Raw genomic sequence first — 24,215 nt, 5'->3', positions numbered from 1 at the left:
ATACTCATACATTGAAAAAATGTTTTATTTCATTCTTTTAAAAACTACAGTTACATACTGATGACATGTGTGCACCTGTTGGACAATGCACAACTTCTCAAACCTTGGAATCATTAGGCACTGTCACACTTGTTTCCTGTATCACATTGACTTTTATGAGGACTTGCTTTTTAATCACAGTAACTCCCAGAACCCCAGCTTTGGAAAAATAGGATGTCATTGAGAGGAATATAGTGCTGTCTAATGTTAAAAGTGTGAACTACCTTGAGCTAGTTTGTGAGGTGTCCACAGATGTTGAGTATCACTGTGTCGTCCCCTTCCCCCCCCGCATTTAAAATATCTCTGAGTGCACTGTGGCATCCTGGGGCTTCTTGGCACACTGTTTAGAACCACGGGTTTGGTATTAGAACCAGACAGCTGGGATTTGAATTATGCTCTGCCACTTAGTGCAAAGCCTGGGTTTGTTCATCTTATAAAATAGAGGTAATGATATCTTCTTCATGGAGTTGCTGAGAGTAAAGCTTTTGGCAAGTGCATGAACAGTATCTGGTTTACAGTCCTCAATAAATTTTAGTTCTATTGATGATGGTTATGAAACGGAGGTAGATTTGTATGAAGGGAAATAGAGGTTCAAGCAATAAAGAAATGGTGGGAGAATTGAGTATTCTTGAAAGGAAGTGATGGTAGGATGCATCTTTCATGGATGGCTGAAAATTTGGGCTATTCCTTAAGTTTGGCTGGTTTTTGAGCTCTGTGTAAATGAGATAACTGCAGTGAGCTGCAGGTTAAAAAATTTGATTTAAAAAATGAGGAATATTTATGGTTCACTTATCAGATACTCATTTACTAACTTTGGTAGTGTTAGAGATTCTGTTCACAACCTATTTCATATGCTGTGTAAAGACTTGATCCAGAACACTTCTTTGTAACCATGCAGCATTCATCTTTAAAGCTAACAGCATCAAATTATTTAATGATTAATTTTAGATACCCTTACTTATAGCAGGGGCACTGGCTACTTTGATCTATAACTGTCTATTAAAGCTCTCATTCCTTAGAATACTACTGCTGTGCTATTGTCAAAATTAAAAAATGAAAAGGGGCTGAAATAATTAGTTTTAAACATCTGGCTAATTGCCTTAGTTGTTCAACTTGATTTTTTTTTTTTGAATGACATTTCAATTCTGGAATTTGCAGAAAATTTATACTGAATATGCAAGGATGATTTATCTCTAGAAAACTGAAGAGGCATAAAGGGAAGTATCTCTTTCAATTGCTGTATAAAAATTACTGAAACACACTCATACTTTGTGTTTAGGGGAAAATCCTCTTTATGTAGAAATAGAAACACCATCATTGAAATCACATGTGCCAAGGTTAACACCTAACATCTAAATTATTTCCTTTAAATATCTTTGGGTACTTAAACTTCTTGAAACTATCTTTTAGTTAATTTTCCAAATGATAAGATGTATGTTTTATAACTTATAAAAATCTAATGGAAACTATATAGATAGATTGATTGATTAGGAATGGCTAAACAATCATGCTGTTGTTAACAAAATAGAGAATGGTTAGAAGAAACTGGATTTCTAAAAATGTAAGGTGTGAATTCTGTTTATTCATGAAATTGCTTTAAAAAATAATCATTGGTATTCAAGTGATGCTTGATTCTTGAATATCTGTGGTATAAAGATTTTGCCTGACCTGAATTTATATGGTAAATCCTGATTCCTGTGGAATGTATTGCTGTTTGGAACCATAGGGTTTATATGTGGGATATGTGTGTGTATATCTTCATATATATATATATATATATATATATATATTTTTTTTTTTTTCATATAGCCAGTGTAGTATTTCTAATATTAAGTCATTATGCAAGTTTTGGTGGGTTTCATTAAGGAGTAAAATTCTTTTGGGCCAATTTGGAAATCCTAATTCTTTTTCCAGATATTGAGAACTGGGTTATATACTCATCATGATTCTTTCTACTAAAGCATCAGAATTCTGTGCAGAGGGTTATTCTTTTTGAAGCCTTCTTAAGACCCAGCCTTTAGTGCCTTCAAACTTTGCTCCACTGAGTTTTAGGAGATTGTGGCAGAAGTTTTTCAAGACCGGCCTATCTTTGGCTATGTCATGTGGGTCCCAAAAAGGTGGCAAGTCTTAACCAAACAATGCCTGCCTAGATTCTGGCCATGATGACTGAAAAGACTAGACTAGCATGGGTGTGACCTTGGCTCTTTTCACTTGGGTTGGCAAATCCCACCGCCATTGACTTAGTTTCTTAGAGTGGTGAATAAAATTTTAAAAAGGGAGTTAATGGGCTTCCCTGGTGGCACAGTGGTTGAGAGTCCGCCTGCCGATGCAGGGGACACGGGTTCGTGCCCCAGTCCAGGAAGATCCCACATGCCACAGAGCAGCTGGGCCCATGAGTCATGGCCGCTGAGCCTGCGTCCGGAGCCTGTGCTCCACAACGGGAGAGGCCCCAGCAGTGAGAGGCCCACGTACCGCAAAAAAAAAAAAAAGGAGTTAAAAAAAATCACTATTCCAAGAACAGTTTCATTCTGTTCTAAAAAAAAACTCAATAAAAGTAATATACCTATAAGAAAACTAGTGAGAAAATGTTTTAAATTTATTGCTTATAGTCTCACGGTAATAGAGTACTATATATTGTTTCCTTTTCCTTTTGTGATGGTGTGATTAAAAAGGCAGCAGTAAAATTTGTCCTTAAATTAGCAGTTTTAGCTACTCTCTACAAATCCTTACACTGTAATTCTGTGTAACAGTCTGATGTCATTTCTTCAAAAGTTATTACATCTGACTACAGTGTATCTCAGTTTGATTGTTTGATAGTGTACCCTCAGAAGAGTTTCCAGTTTAACTTTTCTTCTCTGCTTGTTCATTTTAGTGTCTTGGGTATCCTAATGATCAACAATTTTCAGCCAAGTCAGTTCAATAGAGTTTCAGTAGCACTGCTCTGATGCAGGTTAATTAGCTAGGAAAATAATGTATATTTCTTTGGGAGGATGCATTTGGGGCTTAAGTCACTTTGGGAATATGCAATCTTGAGTGGGAAACAAAGTTTTTAGAAGATTTAATATATGTGAAGATATCTTCATTTCTCAGGTTGTGGAATGGTGGTGGATAAGAAAAGGTACACGGAATCAAAAGTCATAAAATAATTATGATCTATGCATACCTGGAGTCCTTGTTTCTTCAGGGTGTGCTTCAAATAGTTCTTTGGAATGAAAATGAATGTGTTGAAGGTGTACATTCTAGATGATTAAATAAGTAATTGCTTATTGTAATTAAATCTGTTTTGAAGTAAATAATAGAAAGTTGGTAGACTATTGAAGTATAATTTTTCTTTTTCTTTTTTTTAATATACAGGGAAGTCGAGATAACATGAGTATTGTACTAGTTTGCTTTTCAAATGCCCCCAAGGTCTCAGATGAAGCAATGAGAAAAGACTCAGAGTTGGATAAGTACTTGGAATCACGGGTGGAAGGTAAGACAGATGCTTTTTTTTTATTATTATTTAGAAGGAAAGGAAGATTATTATTCCTTGTTTATCAAATAGTTCTTTTAAAATTTCCTGCAGCTTTTGGACTAAAAATAAATTATTATTCAGGAATGAGGGAGAGGAAAACCTAGTCTCTTTATCTTCAACATAATTTGCTAATTTGTTTGGGTTTAAATCTGTTATCTTACTTGTTTACATATGTTCCATCTGTTCTTTTTCCCTTTTTCTCCTTCCGTCCCTTTTGGGTTAATCAGTATTTTCCATTCCATTTCATCCCTGCATTTGCTTATCAGTTATACATCCTTTTAAATATTCATTTAGTGGTTACCCTGATAGAGAATACATGTTAGAGTCTGTGACAGGATCTCCAACTTAATACTTCATTTTGATTTTATATGTGCTGCTTTTTAGATATAAAATTACTTTTTATGAAGTTATATTATGTCAGTTTTATTTATTTATTTTGCCTTGATATCATTCTTAACAAAGTTCTTTCCTCAATTCAGGGTTACATTTTTTTTTTTTTGAACAAAATGTAAAATTTTGTTTTATATATTTTTAACTTTTTATTTTATATTGGAGTATAGTTGATTAACAATGTTGTGATAGTTTCAGGTTTACAGCAAAGTGATTCAGTTACACATGTGCATGTATCTATTCTTTTTCAAATTCTTTTCCCATTTAGGTTGTTACATAATATTGAGCAGAGTTCAGTGTTACATATTGACCTATATTTTTTCCTAACACTGTTATGGCTTGATTATTACTATTTTTTAATAGTACACTTGAATGATATAATTAATGATTATGTTGTAGTCAGCTTGTCAGATTTGTCCTATTACGAGTCATGTTTTAGATGAACAGTAGCTATAGTAATTGGTAATAGTTTTGAAATGCAAAAATTTGCAATTTCAAATGTGTAATTACCAAAGGAAAACTACCTTCTCTTGCAGATTTAGAGAGCGGGGACAGATGTATCTTTTCTAGCTTTACAGCTATCTAGCCACACACCATAAACAAAGGTGCATAAAGGTTTTGTTTTTGTTGGTCTGCAATTTCTTCAGCTCTGAATTGTCAGTGAGTTCTGTTTTCAGGGTAATGGAAAGATAAGAAACGTGGGAACACTTTGAAGACAATGTCAGAGGCACTCTTATTCCTGTTGATAATATCATAATTATTAAGAGGAGCTGTTTATAGGAGTTTTTAATAATACACGTTTTCTAAAAGGTCTAGTGTATTTGGGTGGGGGATTGCTGGCTCAAATTTACCAGAAAGCAAGAAGAATTTTCTTTCTTTTTTTTTTTTTAAACATCTTTATTGGAGTATAATTGCTTTACAATGGTGTGTTAGTTTCTGCTTTATAACAAAGTGAATCAGTTATACATATACATATGTTCACATATTTCTTCCCTCTTGCATCTCCCTCCCTCCCACCCTCCCTATCCCACCCCTCTAGGTGGTCACAAAGCACCTAGCTGATCTCCCTGTGCTATGCAGCTGCTTCCCACTAGCTATCTATTGAATTTTCTTATTGTCCTATTTCTTCATTCACAAAGAAGAAACTAAATAGTTTTCATTTGGGGAAGAACTCTAAAATTTGGTCAATTACTAGTTATATGACTCAACCAACTTGCCTAATCTCTTAAGGCTCCAGTTTCTTTATTGTGAACTAAAGGTAAAAACACCAACCATACAGTTTGTTTTAATAATAAATGAGATAACTTTAAGTACCTGGTACAGTGCCTAAGTCCTCAGCAAACTGTAGGTTTTATAAACTCTTCTATAACAGCTAAATTTTAATCTCTTCTGTTTATTTGTTTGTTTATTCATTCATTCATTCATTTATGGATGCATTGGGTCTTCGTTGCAGCACGCAAGCTTCTCATTGCAGTGGTTTCTCTTGTTGCAGAGCATGGGCTCTAGGTGCGCAGGCTTCAATAGTTGTGGCATGCGGGCTCTAGAGCGCAGCTCAGTAGTTGTGGCGCACGGGCTCACTTGCTCCGCGGCATGTGGGATCTTTCCGGACCAGGGCTCGAACCCATGTCCCCTGCATTGGCAGGTGGATTCTTAACCAATGTGTCACCAGGGAAGCCCCCTAAATTTTAATTTCTTAAATGTGTGGTCAGTTCAGCTCAATGTGGGTTAACATTTAATATTAATTTTCTTCTGTATAGTTTTAAAGTTTCAAAATATATGTTATATGGCAAAGATGACAGATATGTAATAATATGATATGGTCTTGGGGGCTATGGTAGATACTTGATTATTAATCATTCAATCAAAAAACACTTAAAAATCATTGAAAAAGCAGCCACTACAAATCAATATGCCTTGGTACCTAACTTCTTTTTTATAAGGTAGCGTTGTTCAAGAGCATTATATTTCTATTAGGGTTTTAGATCATGTAATCTGACATTAAAATTTTGAGGTGAAATCATTCTGTGTATTGGCAAGTCTTTGTATGTGTTTTTATTGGGAATGCAGAGGGGAGGTATAATGTTAAACAGGGAATAGCCTTTAACCTAAATTGATTAGATATTTGGTGAATACCTTCTACATGTATTCATTTCTTCAGCTGTCCCTGAGCATGTGTGTTACTGGGAATGCAGCAGAAAACAAAACAAATACATTCTTGATCTCATGGAGTTTATAATGTAGTAGAGACCTTTTTTTTTTTAATAGAAGAAAAACAACAGTAAGCAGACAGTAACAAGGAATATTGGTTAGGCAGTTCTCTGAGGAAAAACATTTGAGCAGATACCTATATATGGAAGAGAGTGGCTATCTGGGGAGGAACATTCCAGCAAAGGGAGCAACAAGGACTGAGGAGGGAATATGCTTAGAGTGTGTGGCTAGATGAGAATGAGCTGGTGGAAAAGTGAAAGATGAAGAGAGATTGCTAAGAAGCAGATCATGTAGGGCTCTGCAGACTAAAATGAGGTCTTTGGACTTCATTCAAATGGTGCTGGGAAGTCACTGGAAGAGTGCGAGAGTGACGTGATCTGACCTTTTTTTAATATAAATTTATTTTATTTATTTATTTATTTTTGGCTGCATTGGGTCTTCGTTGCTGTGTGCAGGCTTTCTCTAGTGGAATGCGGGGGGCTGTTCTTCGTTGCAGTGCATGTGCTTCTCATTGCAGTGGCTTCTCTTGGGGCAGAGCATGGGCTCTAGGTGCGCAGGCTTCAGTAGTTGTGGCATGCGGGCTCAGTAGTTGTGGCTCGCGGGCTCTAGAGCGCAGGCTCAGTAGTTGTGGCGCATGGGCATAGGTGCTTCCCAGCATGTGGGATCTTCCCAGACCAGGGGTCGAACCCGTGTCCCCTGCATTGGCAGGCTGATTCTTAACCACGGTGCCACCAGGAAAGTCCCTTGATCTGACTTTTAGAAGGATCTCTCTCAGTTGCCATGTGAAGAAGAGATTGTAAAGAGTGGACAAGAGAGGAAGCCAAGAGACCAATTAGGAATCATGCATTAAAGCAGGTGGCAGATGATGGTGGAGGACTGGACTGCAGGGGCACCAGTGGGTTGTGAAAATTGGCTGGTGAAGTGCTAGACTGCAGTGGTTCTCAGTGGCCGGTGTGGGGAGGAGGATGGATTTTGTCCCTCATGAGACATGTGGCAATGTCTGGAGACACTTTTGGTCTCAGACTGAGAGGGTACCACTAGCGTCCAGTGAGTGAGGCCAGGATATTGCTTAACATTCTGCAATGCATAGGACAGCCTTCACAACAAAAAATTGTCAAAAACATCAGTAGTGCTGAGGCTGAGAAACCCTGCACTGTAGAGATACAAGTGTAACATAGAAAAATTACAGTCCTGCCTTCATGAAGCTTGCGGTCCGTGATCTAGTAAATATCATGTACAGTTGGAGTATCTAGCAATACACCTATGCCAGGTGTGGGTCAGAGAAGAATTTGAGAAAGTGACACATAAAGTTGAAACCTGAAGTATAAATACACTTTAACCATACAAAGAGGCTGGTTGGATTGATGTAAAAAGTGTTGCAAACCAAGGGAGGAAGTATATGTGAAAATCTAGAAGGTTTCTTTGAATAGCACCTTTGGAGATACAGGTAGGAGTCGGAGCAGAGTTGAATGGGAGCAGTGAAAATCAAGGTCACAGTGAAGTCCCTGTGAGGGACACATGGGAAACAGTTTGGAGTTTGCATCTTGAGGGCTGCTTAGGACTCTGCTTTTTTGTTGTCTTAAAAGTAAGTTTGCTGTTGTCTGATTTTTGAGGATTTTATGTCTGAATACTGGCCAAATGATCATGCTTTAAAAATCTGTTTTCCATAAACTGTAAATATAAGTGAAACATGGAAATGTTTTATTTTGTTCTAAGTATTAGCAAGTTCTGAGATTTATTTTCCTTTTCTGTTTTAAATAAATTGTGGAACACAACTAAGTATCAAAAAACCTATAAAACAGTTTTTAATTTTCCCCTTCTTATAGTCCTTATCTTTCCATTGCTTTTGTTTTCCTGTAATTATAGCATTAATAACTTTTATATTTTTACATAAAATAATAGATCAAAAGTGTTTTTCCATGTGGCTGTGCTGTGCTCATAGGGATCATTTTTACTGATTATAAACCATTTCACTCAGTGGCTATACCAAAATTTTCTTAACTGTCCTTTTATTGGACATTTAATTTGTTCCAGTTTCTGCTTTTATGAATAATGCTAAAATGAGTATATATATGCAAATAACTTTTTATCTTACTTTTTTTGTTCCTTGTGCTGTGATAGTAAGGTAATATTTGCATTTTATATTTTAAAATAGGTACTACCAAATAGTACCTCTTGTTTCACTGTGTGAATTCTGAGTTATCACATTAATTTAGGAACTCTTTTTAAAAACCTACAGAAATTATGGAGAAGTCTGGTGAGGAAGGAATGCCTGATCTTGCCCATGTCATGCGCATCTTGTCTGCAGAAAATATCCCGAATTTGCCTCCTGGGGGAGGTCTTGCCGGCAAGTAAGTAGAAGAAAAAGAACAAATTTTGACTTCATTTATAGTTAGTAATTAAATAATTTTTGGTAAGAAGTACATCAATTATCTAAAGATGAAATGGGTTGATAGTTCTTATACTAGAGAAGAACTCTAAAATTTCATCGAGAAGAGATTTTCTTTTCAAGGCATTATTTATTATACTGTTTGAGGATGAAGGTCCTTCTTTCCTTGGTAAATGAGAACAAATGGATTGTGCAGGATCAAGTTCTGAGTGAAATGCAGATATTATGTTCTTGGCAGGTATTTAATGAAGCAATTAATTTTTGAGTGTAGTTAAGATATGAAGTATTATTTAAAATACTCAGAAGCTTAACAACTGTATGTAATTTAATAAAACTAAAGCATATTTCTTTTTAGGCGCAATGTTATTGAAGCTGTTTATAGTAGGCTGAATCCACATAGAGAAAGTGATGGGGTAAGCTTTATTTTATTTCTTAAGTATTTTAAATAATTTTATAATACAAATACTGGAAATTATGACTGCTTTTCGTTTTAAGGAGTCAGTTAAAATTAAAGGAAATATATTGAAGTGGAAGGTAGAGATAAAGTTCTGTTTTGTAGATAGGTTTGTTTTCATTTAATGGGCATCAAATACCTTTTTGTGTGGGCTGTACTTACTTCTTCCCTGTATGTCTGCCTTTCCTTCTCTTTCTCCCTTAAATATTAATTTTGAGGCAAACAAAGAATGTGCTTTTAAATATGTCAATTTCTCCTCCAGCAGGCTGTTAGCATCACTGGAAGTTGGCAATAGTGATGTTATTATTTTAAAGAGTAGACCTTTACCTTTCAGTGCCCCTTTGTGCCCAGTTGAACACCTGAGGATAATTCATTTTTAACATTCTTGTTGTGCTGTGGGTATATCTGTTGAACTGGGATAACCATTTTGTTGTATCCTGCTGTGCTTCATCAGAGCAAAACTCTTTGTCCCTTTACCTTCCTTAGAAATACTGATCAGCTGCTCCTGTGTAAGTTTTTTGTTTTATTTTAATACTAGTACGAGCAGGCAAAACAGTGTCCTTTTTAAAAAAACTGCCCTAAATTTCAAAGTCAGTAATTCAACTAACTGTCTTCTCATAGACAAGTTATGAGTTTTCAATCAGAGACAGATTATGAGTTTTCAAGTTTTTGGGCATCTAAAAATGAACAACTTAATTTTAACATGTATGCTTCAGAGATTTAAGGGAGCCAAACATAGTAATGACTTGTTAAGAAGAAATAGACTCACCCTCCAAGTCTCTAGCTCCTCTTGGCAGGTCTTGAGAGAGACATCAGCCACTGGTAGAAATTATGTATCATCTCAATTGCATGTTTTCCAGGGTTCATTATTGTACAGCAATATCATATAATTTCTTTTTTCTTAACAATAAAAGTTATACTGATAAAAAGGGTAATTTTTATAATTAATGCATTTTAGTTAGTTGAATAAATGATACTATATATTGCTAATAACAGAATTTATACCTTGGCCTGGAGCAGTGATTCTGAGACTCTTTTGTGGCACGTCCCTTAAAGTATTAAGAATTGTATACAAAGATGTGGAAATTAAAAATAAAGATATGTCATGTGATGCATTTGAAGAACCCTAAACCAAACAAGTGAGGATAGGATGTTGATACAACTAAAAAGATGGTAGTAATTGGGAGGTAGAGTAAAGAGAGTCTTACCTCTTCAGCTAGATTATAGGTTCCACACAGCACCCATCACCAGCTTTGGAGGAAATGAGACCTCAAATAGTTATTGATTCATTATTAGCCATGTAAGTACTCCTGTTCCCTCATGTGTTTGAAAATGCAACCCCAGTGTGTAATCATAATATACTTGCTGGATTTCTTGGTCTCTCAAGAACATTGGCAGCTTTTACTCCAAAAAAAAAAAGTTTGTAACCCAGAATTTCTGTTTAACATCTACCAAGGATGAATTTTAAACTTTTTTAAAAAATAGAAAATACTTATTTTACATAGTAGCTATATAAACAGTGAATAAATAGGCAACAGAACCATGAAACTCAGAAGAGATGCTCAGGATATAAAACTGGCCTTAAAGACCATTATTATATGACTATAAATTAAGGGGATGTATAGTTAATCACCTTTATATATAAGCTTTCTAAGACTAAACACTGACAATCCACCGTGTAATGAATTGATATGGGAGGAGACTATGAAACAAGGCATGGTCCCCCATCCCTACTCTCAATGCACCTGGCAGTGTAGATATAAACATACAAATTAATTAATAAAAGGGTTTCACATCATTTACTAAAGGATAAAAAGAAATGACAAAATATAGAATGTGATTAATTGCCATGTGAATTGTACAGTAATTGCTTGGGAAGTCAGATTTTCAGAGAAAAGATTGGTTTTGAAGAATGGTTTGAATGGCAGAAAGTAAAGGAGGATGATGATAGTTCACATGGATGGTCAAGGCAAGAACAAAGTTTAAGCTATCTTTGAAAGAGAGGACATCGTTTTGGCTAGAGCAGAGAATTGCTATGGTGAAAAATAAGAATTCAGGATGCCAGAAGTATTTGTGAAGAGACTGGACACACCTTTTGAACTTTGTATTTTAGAGTGTAGAGCCACCCTGTGTTTGCAGCATAAGAATGACAGACTCAAAGGAGTATCTGGTATTTTAATCTGTTAGAAACATATGCAATATTAGATTAAAGAGATGCTGGAAGTCAAGTAGTTGTGAAATGATCACAGAGATGATAAGTATAAACTCATCATTAGTAGATAGATGTGTGGATTAGAGAAACTTCCTTGTTTACTGTAAAAACTCACTTTTGCAGCCCAGAATCCTATTTTGGGAAACATTACTTTACCCTTTCAGAATAATCACAACCTTAGAAAAATGTTGAACCATAATCACAAGTAGAAGAAATGTACTAAAAAGTACAAAAGAAACAGAAAACTGAAGAACTTATAGAGGTTTGATTAAATTCTTAGCTCTTAACTTTACCTACGATAGCAGTGAGTTAGACACAGAAGTGCTCCATAAATGCTTCTCAGCTTGGTTAGATCCGTGCCATGCGGAAGATGCTGCCAGGAAGTACACAGTGGCAGGGGCTGATGTAGTTAACTTGCAGAATGGGAAAGACAGAGGTATGGTAGAAATACAGAGGAGGAGAGAGTTGGGAGGTGTTTTTTTTTAAATAACAAAAATAATTTTTTATTCAGATATTTTTAAAAAAATGAATGCTCATCAGAGTAAATCAGAGATTATTTAGATTCCTAAAATGTCTACTTTATGTCCAAGATAGAATTGTTCTGCTGTGAATGCCTATAAGTAGTACCATTAGAAATAGGGATTTATTCATTTTTCTTATATTAAAAAAATATTTTGATTAATAAAAGTATTTTTAAAAGCTCAGTTGGATATAAGTCAACGTAAATCATTTAAAATATATTCAGAAAGTTCATTATTTAGGGGACTCTTCTTAAGTTGCTTTACTAAATTTTTGTATTTTAGTTCAACTTTCTGGAATATGTTCAGTCTTCTTAATATAAGCAATACTGATATTTTCCCAGCTTTAAAATCAAAATCTGTAGAAAAGAGTTAAGCATGAATTCTTAATAAAGGGGTTCGTGAATCCCCCAAAAGTTTTTGCAAATGTATTTATGTGTGTGCATACACATTATTTAATGATTTAGAGTAAGTCTGTGGTTTTCATTAGTTCCTCAGAGGAGTCTGTGACTCCCAAAAGAATAATCACCCAGAGGATCAGAAAAAGTAAAACTGCATTTTGCTTTAAGTTGTTATATAAGGTAGGGCTCTGGAATCCCCCCCCCCCCCGACTGCCCTTCTTTTAAAATGCTAGTTAGCTTGTTTTTAATTGAAGAATAGTTGATTTACAGTGTTGGGTTAGTTTTAGGTGTACAGCAAAGTGATACACAGTTTTCTGTTTTGTTTATGTATTTACATATATATATTCTTTTTCAGATTCTTTTCCGTTATAGGGTATTATAAGATATTGAATATAGTTCCCTATGCTATACAGTAAGTCCTTGTTTATCTAAAAAAATGCTAGTCTGGTTTTATTACTAGAATTTAAATTCCTTGGGATCTGGGACTTCATCTGATTTGTTTATGGCTATATCACAGCACCTACAGCAGTGCTGAGCTCTCTCACCTGACATACACTGAGAGCTCAATAAATACTAGTTAAGTTAGAAATATTTCTGTTTCTTTCTTTCTAGTAGTTTGCAAGACTATCTTTTTTTTTTTTTTTACATTTTTATTGGAATGTAATTGCTTTACAGTATTGTGGTAGCTTCTTCTGTATAACAAAGTGAATCACCTGTATGTACCCATATATCCCTATATCCCCTCCTTCTTGAGCCTCCCTCCCACTCTCCCTATTCCACCCCTCTAGGTGGTCACAAAGCACCTAGGTGATGTCCCTGTGCTATGCAGCTGCTTCCCACTAGCTATCTATTTTACATTTGGTAGTGTATATATGGCTAAGACTATCTTTAAGTCATGTATTTTAAAAAATAATATGAGGTTACTAATTAGAAGGAAAGTTTATTTTTTGAGCTTTATATTTTCCATGCCAAAAGGTTCACTTCTTCCCTCAATGGAGACTTAAGATGCTTTTGAATCAGTATACCACTGATCAGGTAGCTATGTAAGTTGATGATTTTCCAATGATAAAGGGGGAACTTGTATTTACCCAACTCCTACTTGTGCTAAGTCATATCTACATATCTATATCTAAATATTAGTTATAGGTAATCTCCTCAACACCCTTCTCTTACAGAGAAGACTAAGAATTGGTGCAGAGTAGCTTGCCCAGGTTGCAAAGCTAGATAAATCGAGTAGCCAGAATTTGAATCTAACTCAGAATGACTCCAAAAACTATTCCCTTTACACCTTTCCATGCAGCCTTTCTAAGATATTTAGAGATTACATATGTGTCTGTACCCCCACCTCTGTCTGTTGTGCAAGAAAAATCATTTCCCGTTCTTTAGTGAATCTCATGTTTAATAGTCTTAAAATACTCTGTTTTTTGATGAGGAATATTTTATAAACTTGTTGAGACTAAGTAGTGAAGCCCAGTGTCTTATTAGTTATTTTTCATTTAAATACTCATTTTTATTCTAACTAAAAAAAATTTTAAGGCATTTGGATTTTGAGAAGGGGAGGGAAGACAGGACAAAAGCCCCCCAAAATCTCCCTGTTCTGTTTTCACATTATTAAGTTTTATATACAGTCTTCTTTTTAATTTTATTTCAAATAGATCAATTATATTTTTATATCACAGTTTTAGGATTTTGTGAATACTAGGTTTTTTGTAAATTGTTTCTTGTTTACTTTTTCACTTGTCAAAGCATTTTTATGGAGAAGACCTACCTACACTGTTTGAAAATGCACTAATTTTAGTCACTATTTTTTTTTTATTCTTTTTTTTTTTTTTTTTTTTTTTTGCGGTACGCGGGCCTCTCACTGTTGTGGCCTCTCCCGTTGCGGAGCACAGGCTCCCGAGGCGCAGGCTCAGCAGCCATGGCTCACGGGCCCAGCCGCTCCGTGGCATGTGGGATCTTCCCGGACTGGGGCACGAACCTGTGTCCCCTGCATCGGCAGGCGGACTCTCAACCACTGCGCCACCAGGGAAGCCCTAGTCACTATTTTTTAAGGTGTCATTTGACATACCACTTCTTGAAGCTATGTGGTCTTGACCATTTAAGTGACTTTTTTAAATTATTTCAGATTGATTGAAGTTTACATGATCCTTGAAGATAACATAATTTATTAGATTCTTTATTAGTCACTGTTAATTGTATCTCATGAAGTCATATTTGAGAATCTTCTAAAAATTATTTTTAACCTGATAAGCAGGGCATGGGACTCCAAAAAACATAGTAAATATACTAGCATTCTTCACTTTCTCTCCACTGTTTTAGCTAATCATTTGAAGAATTTCACTAATGACAACTATTTTTTAAAAATTGCTGCAAATAAATATTAGCTAGTTAAATTCCATTTAAAAAAATTTTTCCCCCCTTCTCTTTGCCCTCTGCTTGATGTATCCATATTCCTGTGTCTTATTTGGTGTAAGGCAGTGTTTTCATAATGAGAAATTTGATTCTCAAGCTGTGTAAGTCTAGATGACAGTAAAACCTTAAAAACAAAATCTGAGGGAAAAGTCCTAAATTCCCATTTCTGTAATTGCCTTAAATTTATTTTGCAGAGTAATTTAAACCATCCCATCTAATATGATTTTTTTGTCCTATAATTTTATTAATTTTTCTGTGACAAGGAAATGCATTATAGACTTCAATATGAAATAATTTGTGGTCCAGTTCTACAATAATTTTAACCAATATTTATTTAGTAAGTGTCTATTTATATGAGGCACTTAGTATGCAAAAACTGTTACCATAGTGTATTCAAAAGAACATTCAGAGGGACATTGATGTTAATTACACCTGTACAGAAATCTGAGTTCTGTCACTTACTAGCTTTGTTACCCTGACAAATAACTTAAATCTTTCTGAGCCTTAGTTTCTTCACTTATAAAAACTAGAGTTGCAGTATCTATTACGTAGGGTACCTGTAAGGATTAAATGAGATTATGTATATAAAGTTCTTAGCCACAGGCATTAATTTTCCTTCTCTAGGTGGTAGGGAGGATACAGAAAGGAATCGAAATTATCTTTATCTCAGAGATTTTACAGAGATTTGGAGAGACTTGTGAACAGTTGCAAGGTGGAATTAATTGCTGTGGTAAATCTATAAACGTGATGTGCTTTGTGTGTGAATTCAGGTAAAGAAGGTGCAGCTAAACAATAGATTCCTTTTCTGATATTAATGAGAATCCATGAGAGAGTTGTATAACATCATTTTGAGGAATCAAATGAAATGGCTGGGGAAGAGGTTTCACCCATCCATTGTCTATCTAGCACAAAAAGAAACTGTAATTTGCTATAATATAAAATGACTTAAATGTGGTCATTAACTCAAATTCTTTTCAATTGGCCATTGTAAATCCATCCCTACTTAATTTACAGTTTGGGTTTTAATGTGTTTTTTATAAAGCAACTACTTTTCTCTCCCCAACTACCACTATTACAGCAATTCACAGAAACAGATGATTACTGTAATAATAAATGTGTCAGATGGAGAGTGACATACATCCAAATACAACAACCTTTGATCCAACCGTATCAATAAGCTCAAAGAAGTAGGACAGTTTATCAGTGGTTCTCAACCTTTGCCGTGTATCAGAATCACCTATCAGGCTTTAAGAAAATCACCCCAACCCACTGAATATGAATATCATGGGATGGAGCTTTGGCATCTGTATAATTTTGAAAATTCTACAGGTGATTCTGATGTAAAACCAAGGTTGAGCTCTCTATGTGTAACTGTCCACTTGAAGCAGATTTTGTTTGTGTCCTAGGGAGTTGTCAAAGGGAGTTGTTGGTTTGAGGGGTTTTTATTTGGAGGGCAGAGAGGAGTCTTATGCCCTTCATTAAAAGTTCTTTGTGATATACTCTCAAATAGAAAATTTCCTTTTGGTAGACCTGATTAAAGACTGATAAGGTTTACGACTAGCAAGCATTTATCTCATTGTTCCATCTTAACCTTTCCTGAGTAGATTCAAATGAGAAACTTTATTTAGGGAAATAACATTTATTTAGTACAGAAGGAAAGGTAAGGGGGGAAGAAAGAGAAAAATCTTAACAGAGAGCACACTTTATTATGTTCTCTCCACACAATAAATTTTGCAAATTAAAAAAAGTTAGTTTGATAGTTAATATGCTTGATGTAGAAAATTGGAGAATTCAAAGAAAAATAAAGCTTCTGAAACTTCACTACCCATTATTATCATTTTTATATTGCTGTATTTCCTTTCTTCCCAGACATTTTACATAATAATATCCTAAAAAATATGGACAGAACACACATATACCTACACATAAAACATATGTTATACACAGTATCACCTCTTGCTTTTTGCCACAGGGGCGATTTAAAAGAAAAATTCCAGTGCTCTGATTTTTCTAATAAACATTGCCATTTATTATGTGGTTATAGTAGTATTATCTTTGTTGTAGAATTACAGAGTAACAGCCTCCAAAGATGGTTAAGAGTTTGTAACAGATCATCTATATCAGTAACCTTTTTGTATTTTATTTTCCCAACACTTTATGATGAAAACTTCCAAATATATAGAAAAATTGAAATAATAAAGTGAACACCTGTACACCTTCTACCTAGACTCATGTTTTAACATTTTACCGTATTTGCTTTCTCTCTCTCTATGTATACGTAGATGACTTTTTTTTTTGGACTGAACCTTTGACAGCAAATTGCAGATATAATATTTTAGCTGTAAATATTTTGGCATGCAGCTCTTGAGAATGAGGACATTTTTCTGTATACATAACCATAACATTATTATTATACCTAAGAAAATTGATAATAAGTTTAATATTATCTAATATTGAGTCCAAATTTTCCCAGTTGCCCATAGAATGACTGTTATAATTGTTACATGGTCTAGTCCAGTTGTTACCAATCAAGCACATTAAGCAAGCCTTTAATGAAGCTCCCAATTTTTTTTCCCATTAACACTGAACATGAAGAGTCTAAGCCAGCTTTTTATAGGATGTCCTACATTCTGGATCATATGATTGTTTCCTTGTGGTGCCCTTTCACGTGATTCCCTGTTTTCCTGTGAATTGGGACTTAGCTTTATTAGAGTCATATTAAACATTTTCGGCAAGAACACAGGACATAACTTTGTACTCCCTAACGCATCACATCAGGAGTCACATATTACAAGGTTGACTTGCTTTTAGTCTGTCAGCTTATCAGTATGATCAGCTTGGATATTAGAGCTTGTTCTGTAAACAAGATTAAGTAGCTACTATTGTAGAAACCTGTAGGTTTTACAAAATTCAATAAAATATAAAAGAATTGAGTAGTTTACTATTCATATCTTATTATAATGATTAAAATGACTATTTTAATCTAGAGATGTTTTTAGTAAAATATTTAAAGACAAAAAGTAAATAGAAATTTTATCCACAGAAGCTTTACAATTCCCGCAAAATCTAGTTTAAATTTATATAATTTTACATTTTGTATCTCCTCTCCTTCCTGTCATTTAGCAGAAATGAAGAATCTAATGGCTTGCTTTTCTGTCCTTTCCTATTGCTTTAAACACTAATTTCCTTTTGTACTAAATAATTATATCCAATTATTGTTTTTTTAATTAAGTAAGTCAGTTTTAGGAGATGCTTGTGTTGGTGTTGAATTTTAATAGCCAAGTAAATTTCAGATTAAGCTTCAAATATCGATGTGAAATAAAACATAAACTAGTTCATGATCATTTGCTAAAAATTACTTGAGATATTTCAATTGGAAATTTTGTTAATTGACACAAGTAACACTTGATACTTATTTAACGAAATGTTCTCGTTCTTAGACTATATTACTCATGGTAGAGAAATGAGTGTTTTGCTGTGATATGTTATGAAATACATGTGATATCCTAGTTTGTCTACTGACACTGGGGTCTTGAATCTTAAAAAAAGGCCTCCGATGAAGCAGAGGAAAGTGGATCACAGGGGAAATTGGTGGAAGCTCTCAGGCAAATGAGAATTAATCATAGGGGAAACTACCGACAACTTCTGGAGGAGATGCTGACTAGTTACAGGCTAGCTAAAGTAGAGGGAGAAGAAAACCCTGCTGAACAAGCTGCTACAGCTACTTCTTCGAACAGTGATGCTGGAAACCCAGTGACAATGCAGGAAAGCCATACCGAATCAAAAAGTGATCTTGCTGAATTAGACAGCTGTACTGAAGATGCAGGGACAAAGATGAGTGGTGAAAAACTATGACTTTACTTTGTGGTAATATTTTTGTGATCTTTGATTTGATGGTTTTTACTTAGGAAGTATAATGTATGCATTTATATAACCGTTTTGTTATTTGAATCTTGGTAAACTAGTTTTATTATAGTCATATAGCCTTGTTTTTTAAGAAGGCCTTTGCATACATCTTTATCAGATAGTTTAAAATTGGCTATTTAGAGTACTTTGAATTTAATAAAATTATATGTCATTTCATATTGTATGCCAGAAATGAGGCTACCAGTTATTAAAGTCAGTAGTTAAATTCATACTCGATAGGATTAGAGATTACCAATTAGCAAGATTACTTTACGTTGTGGAAGAACTTGTTAATGTAGAATTATACTGCTTCACGTATTAGTACACTCATAGTTAGCTTTGTAATAAATTTATGTTTTCTTTAGTAATTTTAGTTCTTCAAAGAATGGCAGATGCTGGCCTGTAATTTCTTTTTTCAAGGATGATAATTTGTGTGTTCTTTGACTTGTTTATATTTTACATCTCTGTAGTTTTATTTTTTAGTAGTTCTGAGGTACTGGATGTGTGGTTATTTTTCCTTTCTCTGTATTCTTTATGAGACATAATTTTTGAAAAACCTATGTATTATTCATACAGCTTTGGTTTGTATATTCTGTATAGCCTAACTACATACATCAAAATGTATGTCAACCAAGTGTTTAGAATGAAATTATAAGTGTTTAAGTCCAAATAAAGCATGTGATGTGGAATAACCTATGCATGTTGTACTTATTTTTAAATTAATTTTTTGAAAACAACCAGGTTTGGTATATTGGAAAAATACTCATTCGAATTTCATTTGTATGTATATAAAATTTAGAAAACTTTGGCTAGGTGCGGTTTTCATTAATTAAAAGGGAAAAATTTTTGAGAAGTCTTGCTTACTCAAAGTAAATCTATTCTGTTTTTTATCCCCTTTTTGTGATACAAAATATTAATCTTTGGACAGTATGGACACATGTAGACATGTCAGAAAATTGCCGTGATGAGCTTTTTAAAGATTGTAAGACTGTGAGTTTTGCTATAAGTATTCATCAGATATAAATGCAAGAATTATAAGATATTTTAAATAGTGGCACATATGAGTTTCACTTTTGCTAAAATGAATTTTTAAAATACAGATGACTCAGTCACATGGGAAAGTATTTTTAAAAACAATTATTTTGTGTATGTAGAACATTTTAACTTATCTTTTTCATGTTTTATATTTATCATATGTCTAAAGTTGCTTAAGGTACAGTTGAAACTTTGGAATCTTCGGATGTAGCTGTTGTTTTTTTGATCTATTTTTCCAATGCCAGAATATTTTTAAGTGGTTTGAGAAAGAGGAAGGCATTTGGTGGAAAGGGGAGAAAAAACCCAACCAGTTATCTATCTATGTTAGGTAGATCCATGTGTGTATACACACAATAAACAGTACACACACCTCTATGTAAAAATTACCTTTTCAAACAAAGAAAGGAAGGTAACTTGTTCATCTAATTTTGTTTTCTTTTGAAGTTCAATCCAACCTGGAAGTGGTGTAGGTAAATAATAATAATATTCTTCCTTTTCTCTTCCTGTAGGGTGCTGGAGATCTAGAAGACCCATGGTAGCCTTATAAGCCTTCTAAAATGCTTTTGATTCTGAAAATTGGGGGAAAAAAACTTTTAATCACAATTTTCTTCAGTACAAGGGAAAAAATATTCTTGTGGATTCCCAGCGTTTTGTGATATGAGCAGAAAATCATTAGCATTTCCCATCATTTGTTCATATTTGTGTTTTCTGGTAATTGCCACTTGTAGCATTGCCTGTACTACAGTATTTTTTGCCAACCTCAGGCATACTGGTTACATCTATATTGAACTTTTGACCCTAGAAACCAATGGAGTTATTTCACCACAAATAACGAATATGCCTGAGGTGCATGGGAATATAGTTAGCTGTACTCTGAAGATACATTATGTGTTTTTTTTTTTTTTTAAACGAGACACACAACATATAAGCATGTAAGAGTAAAGAATTGTATGAGATGTTCCTTTTTTCAGTTCACCAAGTTGGAAGCCTTTTGCAGCTCTGTGACTTAAAATTTCATTTGAGCAATTTACTGTAGGATTTATATTTATTATTAATTGTTATTTAATTTTTTTCCAATTTTACCTGTATTACCAAACTGGGTTCTCCAATAATGTCCAAATTGTAATGTTGCCTGCTTCAAGATAAAGTGTATTTGGCAATAATATTATAAACCTTTACAAATTTTATGCATGTACCTACCACATCCTTCAACTCTCACTAGAAAAACCTCTTGAAACCAAATGGATTAATTTATGGCTATTTATAATTTGCTTTGACATCTCACTGCTGCAAATTTTTTTAAATGAGATTTGCCTTTATAATGTAAATTGTGATTTTTGTTTTACATGTGGGTTTCTATAGTTTTAATTTTTCAGCTTTTAAGATACAACAAGTTTTGTGTAATTTGGTATAATTTTTAATTGTTTACGTTATTTTAAAAGCTCAGAATATCACTGAAATGACTATAAATACATTTAAAATTATCTATTTTAGATCTAAGGAAATATTACAGAGATATTTTCATGGGTTCAGTAACCTTTCATTTTATAACATTGGGCACGGTACGGAGTGGCTGTCACATAAGGTACTTGAAGATTATTAGTTTAATTCTATTTTTACAATAACCTTGAATCCTTGAATTCTTTTGAGTTTTGCATGTAGCCAGTTAATGCTGAACATGAAGAGTGAAATATTTATCTAAAAGAAGCTATTGGGGTAGGAGAAGCAATGAATGTATCCATTTGTACATGGTTTACATGTTGTGGATGCTTTGTAAACATTTTCTATCTGTTTAAATTGTGTTTCAGCAGGATGTAATTGCCCTTGTGTGTAGTTAAAATGAGTCATCATCTGGTCCTGTGTGAAATGGAATTCATGGTATTTTCTGTAACATTTTCCTGAAGCTGTTTCTGGAGAGCCACACATTTGAATACAGCTTTCTTGATCATTTGATTTATTGTGCACCTGATTTTTGGTCTAAAAAGGAATTATTGCCACAACATATTTTATTTATTCTTTAGATTTTAGCCTTGTAAGTTGAAGTGCTTTACATGATAATGTTAAAAGCTGTTTGTCCCTTGACTGGGTTTGGGGGGTTGTTAAAAGCTAGGGAATGAAGAATGCAAAATGGTTTGTTGTTCAAACTGTCCACTCTGATCCAACCCTGTACTGATAGTACCTTTCCAGTATGATATTGTGATGTTTCATACAATGCAGTGAACATAACCAACTTGTTACCTAAATAAAGAATTGATAAAAACAGTGTGACATATTACTATTTCATATGATATTTAAAAATAAAAGTCCAGTTTTGAATGTTATTTTAAACATTTTATATAGTTAGAATATTTATTGTGAAAAATTTCATACAAAACCATGTAGGTGAATTATAATTCTAAGTAAGAATTAACGAAACTCTAAAGGACAATACTAAGTAACCCCTTATCCACTCCAAAAACATTTTTTATACTACTTTAAAAAATCTTTCTTAGGGGGTTTGGTGGCCCTGGAAATATAAATAATGTGTGAGTTAGCAAAAGAAAAGCCCATATTCAATACTTATTAATCTGAATTCCCTAGTCTAGCTGTTCTCAACCATTTTGGTATCAGGACCCATTTATATTTCTAAAAATTCAAGATCCCAAAGAACTTTTGCTTTTGTGGGTTATATCTGTTGATATTTATCGTATTAGAAATTAAAACCAAGAAATTTTACATTACCTGTTAACATAAATAGCATTGTTTTATGAAAATAATTATTTTGTAAACAGTGTGAAAAGTAGCACTGGTTTTCATTTTTGTAAATCCTTTAATGTTGTACTGGATTCTCCTATCTGCTTCTGCATTCAATTTGTTGCAGTGTGGCACTGTGTTCGAAGTATATGAAGAAATCTGGCCTCACACAAATATGTATTGAAAGAGAGTATTTTAATAGCTTCAGATAATTGTGGATATTCCTCTTTGATACATTATCAAAACTTCGGAATGGGTAGTTTCTTGAAGGTTAGTTGCAGTGTGAAATCTGAAACTTTATCAATCAGTTTTGTTCTCTGTTACATTAAAATCCATTTGATCTGTCTTGCAGTGTGAATAGTAGATCTTTGACTTTTGCGTGATTTTATAATATCATGCATTGGTCATTTGGAAAATACTGGTTCATTGAATTATGCAGTTCTTTAGAACATTGACATCTTATTATGCTGTGTTTATAATGTTAATATAACTGATCTCATCAGAAAAATCTTTTAAGTATTAGAAAGCTGTCAAGCTCACAGTGATGGATACAGATTTTTCAAAATTCTAACTTTCATTTGAAAGGGGAAATTTTATCATTGGCAACAAATATTGTCAGTTGTTTTCCTTAAGTGACAGGGCTTTCTTCATTCATTTCAGAGAAAATGTCTGCTGAACAACCATAGTCTGTGAGTCATTCTTTTAAGTAAAAACAGTTTTCATGAAAAGTGGCTACTCGTTCAGCACACATCTCAAATAATCACATAAGAGACAGCCATCACACTTCAGCATGCTATATAGCCAGTACTTCTCATTTCATCATATAGGATATTAAAAAGATGTGTACTCAAGGGTAGAGGTGTAATGAAATTTTTACTGCTAAAGAACATTGTTAACTGAAATTGACTAGTTTGATGCTACTTTTTTGGTTCATGCTGGGGTGCCTATAGTTTTGCCCACCATTTCTTTTGCACAGTCAGTGCAAATGTCAGTACTTTGAAAAAGAATAAGTATTAGTATTATTAAAATAGTTTTGATTTCCTGGACCTCCTTGAAAGGTTCTCTGGGACCCCCAGACCTTCAGAGTTGCTGCCTCATCCTTTTGGACAACTTGACAATGTCATTTATTCCAAATATTAGTGTCATAGTAAGTGAATCTTAAGACATACAGATCTGACATAAAATTTACTTGGGGGAGAGAGGTGGTGTTTATATGTTTACTGTTACACTGATACTTAGCAAGATAAACAAGGTGGAGGCTTTAATATTATGTTGTTTTTTTTTCTCCCAGAAAATTCCTATGATGGGTTTCAACTTGGAAAATTTATGACTTAAGATTGTTTAACAGTAGAGTTTGGTTTTTGTATGGCTTATATTTAAATTATTTAAATCTTTTAAGAGGTCTTCAATTATTGTAGATTTATGTTATTTCTTTGAGAAGGTCTCACTTCAATATTGAATTTTTAAATTCATATTTTAAATAAAATCATTTCACCATGACTGAGATGTCATTTCAGGTGGGCCAGATAAAGACAGGACTTTTCTTTTTTAATGGTGATTAAGTGGGTCAGGGTTTTATGCTGAATTTTTTTTGTTGTTAGATTTAAAAATTTTCTGAACATTCAACAAGGTTGGGGAAAGTTAACCATGGAAGTGTTTTTTTTAAAAGCACTCTTGGGAATTTCCTGGGGGTCCAGTGGTTAAGACTCTGCACTTACACTTCAGGGGGCATGGGTTTGATCCCTGGTTAGGGCGGACAAAAAAGAAAAAGCACTCAATTTCTGTTACACATTTCTTGCCCAGTTATGAGGCATGGTAATTATAATATTTACTTAAGATACTTATTACTTGACTTTTTGGTTTTAAGTGTGTTTGGATAGCGAAGAATGACTGCAACTCTCTTTTCTCCCTAAGCCAGGTTTATTCTCAGATGTGTAGGATTCAGTCGGGTCTTGTCTTTTCATGATCTGTCAAGCAATTTATGTTGCTTGAGTTAAACTGAGT

At 34.0% G+C, this 24,215-nt stretch overlaps 1 protein-coding gene across 2 annotated transcripts in view; it reads left to right on the top strand.

The window, feature by feature from the left end:
- Positions 1–23,698, top strand: part of PPM1B (protein phosphatase, Mg2+/Mn2+ dependent 1B) — an 82,637-nt gene extending 58,939 nt beyond the window's left edge. The window contains exons 3-6 of one of the 2 annotated variants that reach the window (XM_079940334.1): positions 3,394–3,511; positions 8,391–8,502; positions 8,896–8,953; positions 19,988–23,698. In XM_079940334.1, coding sequence (XP_079796460.1) covers positions 3,394–3,511; positions 8,391–8,502; positions 8,896–8,953; positions 19,988–20,017 — 318 coding nt within the window. In that variant the 3' untranslated portion in view covers positions 20,018–23,698. The other variant, XM_079940333.1, reaches the window with a different exon arrangement.
- The last annotated feature ends 517 nt before the right edge of the window (positions 23,699–24,215 follow it).

The sequence above is a fragment of the Stenella coeruleoalba genome (genome assembly GCF_951394435.1).
Source record: "Stenella coeruleoalba genome assembly, chromosome: 13".
NCBI lineage: Eukaryota > Metazoa > Chordata > Mammalia > Artiodactyla > Delphinidae > Stenella > Stenella coeruleoalba.
This window is presented reverse-complemented; position numbering and strand designations above follow the sequence as displayed.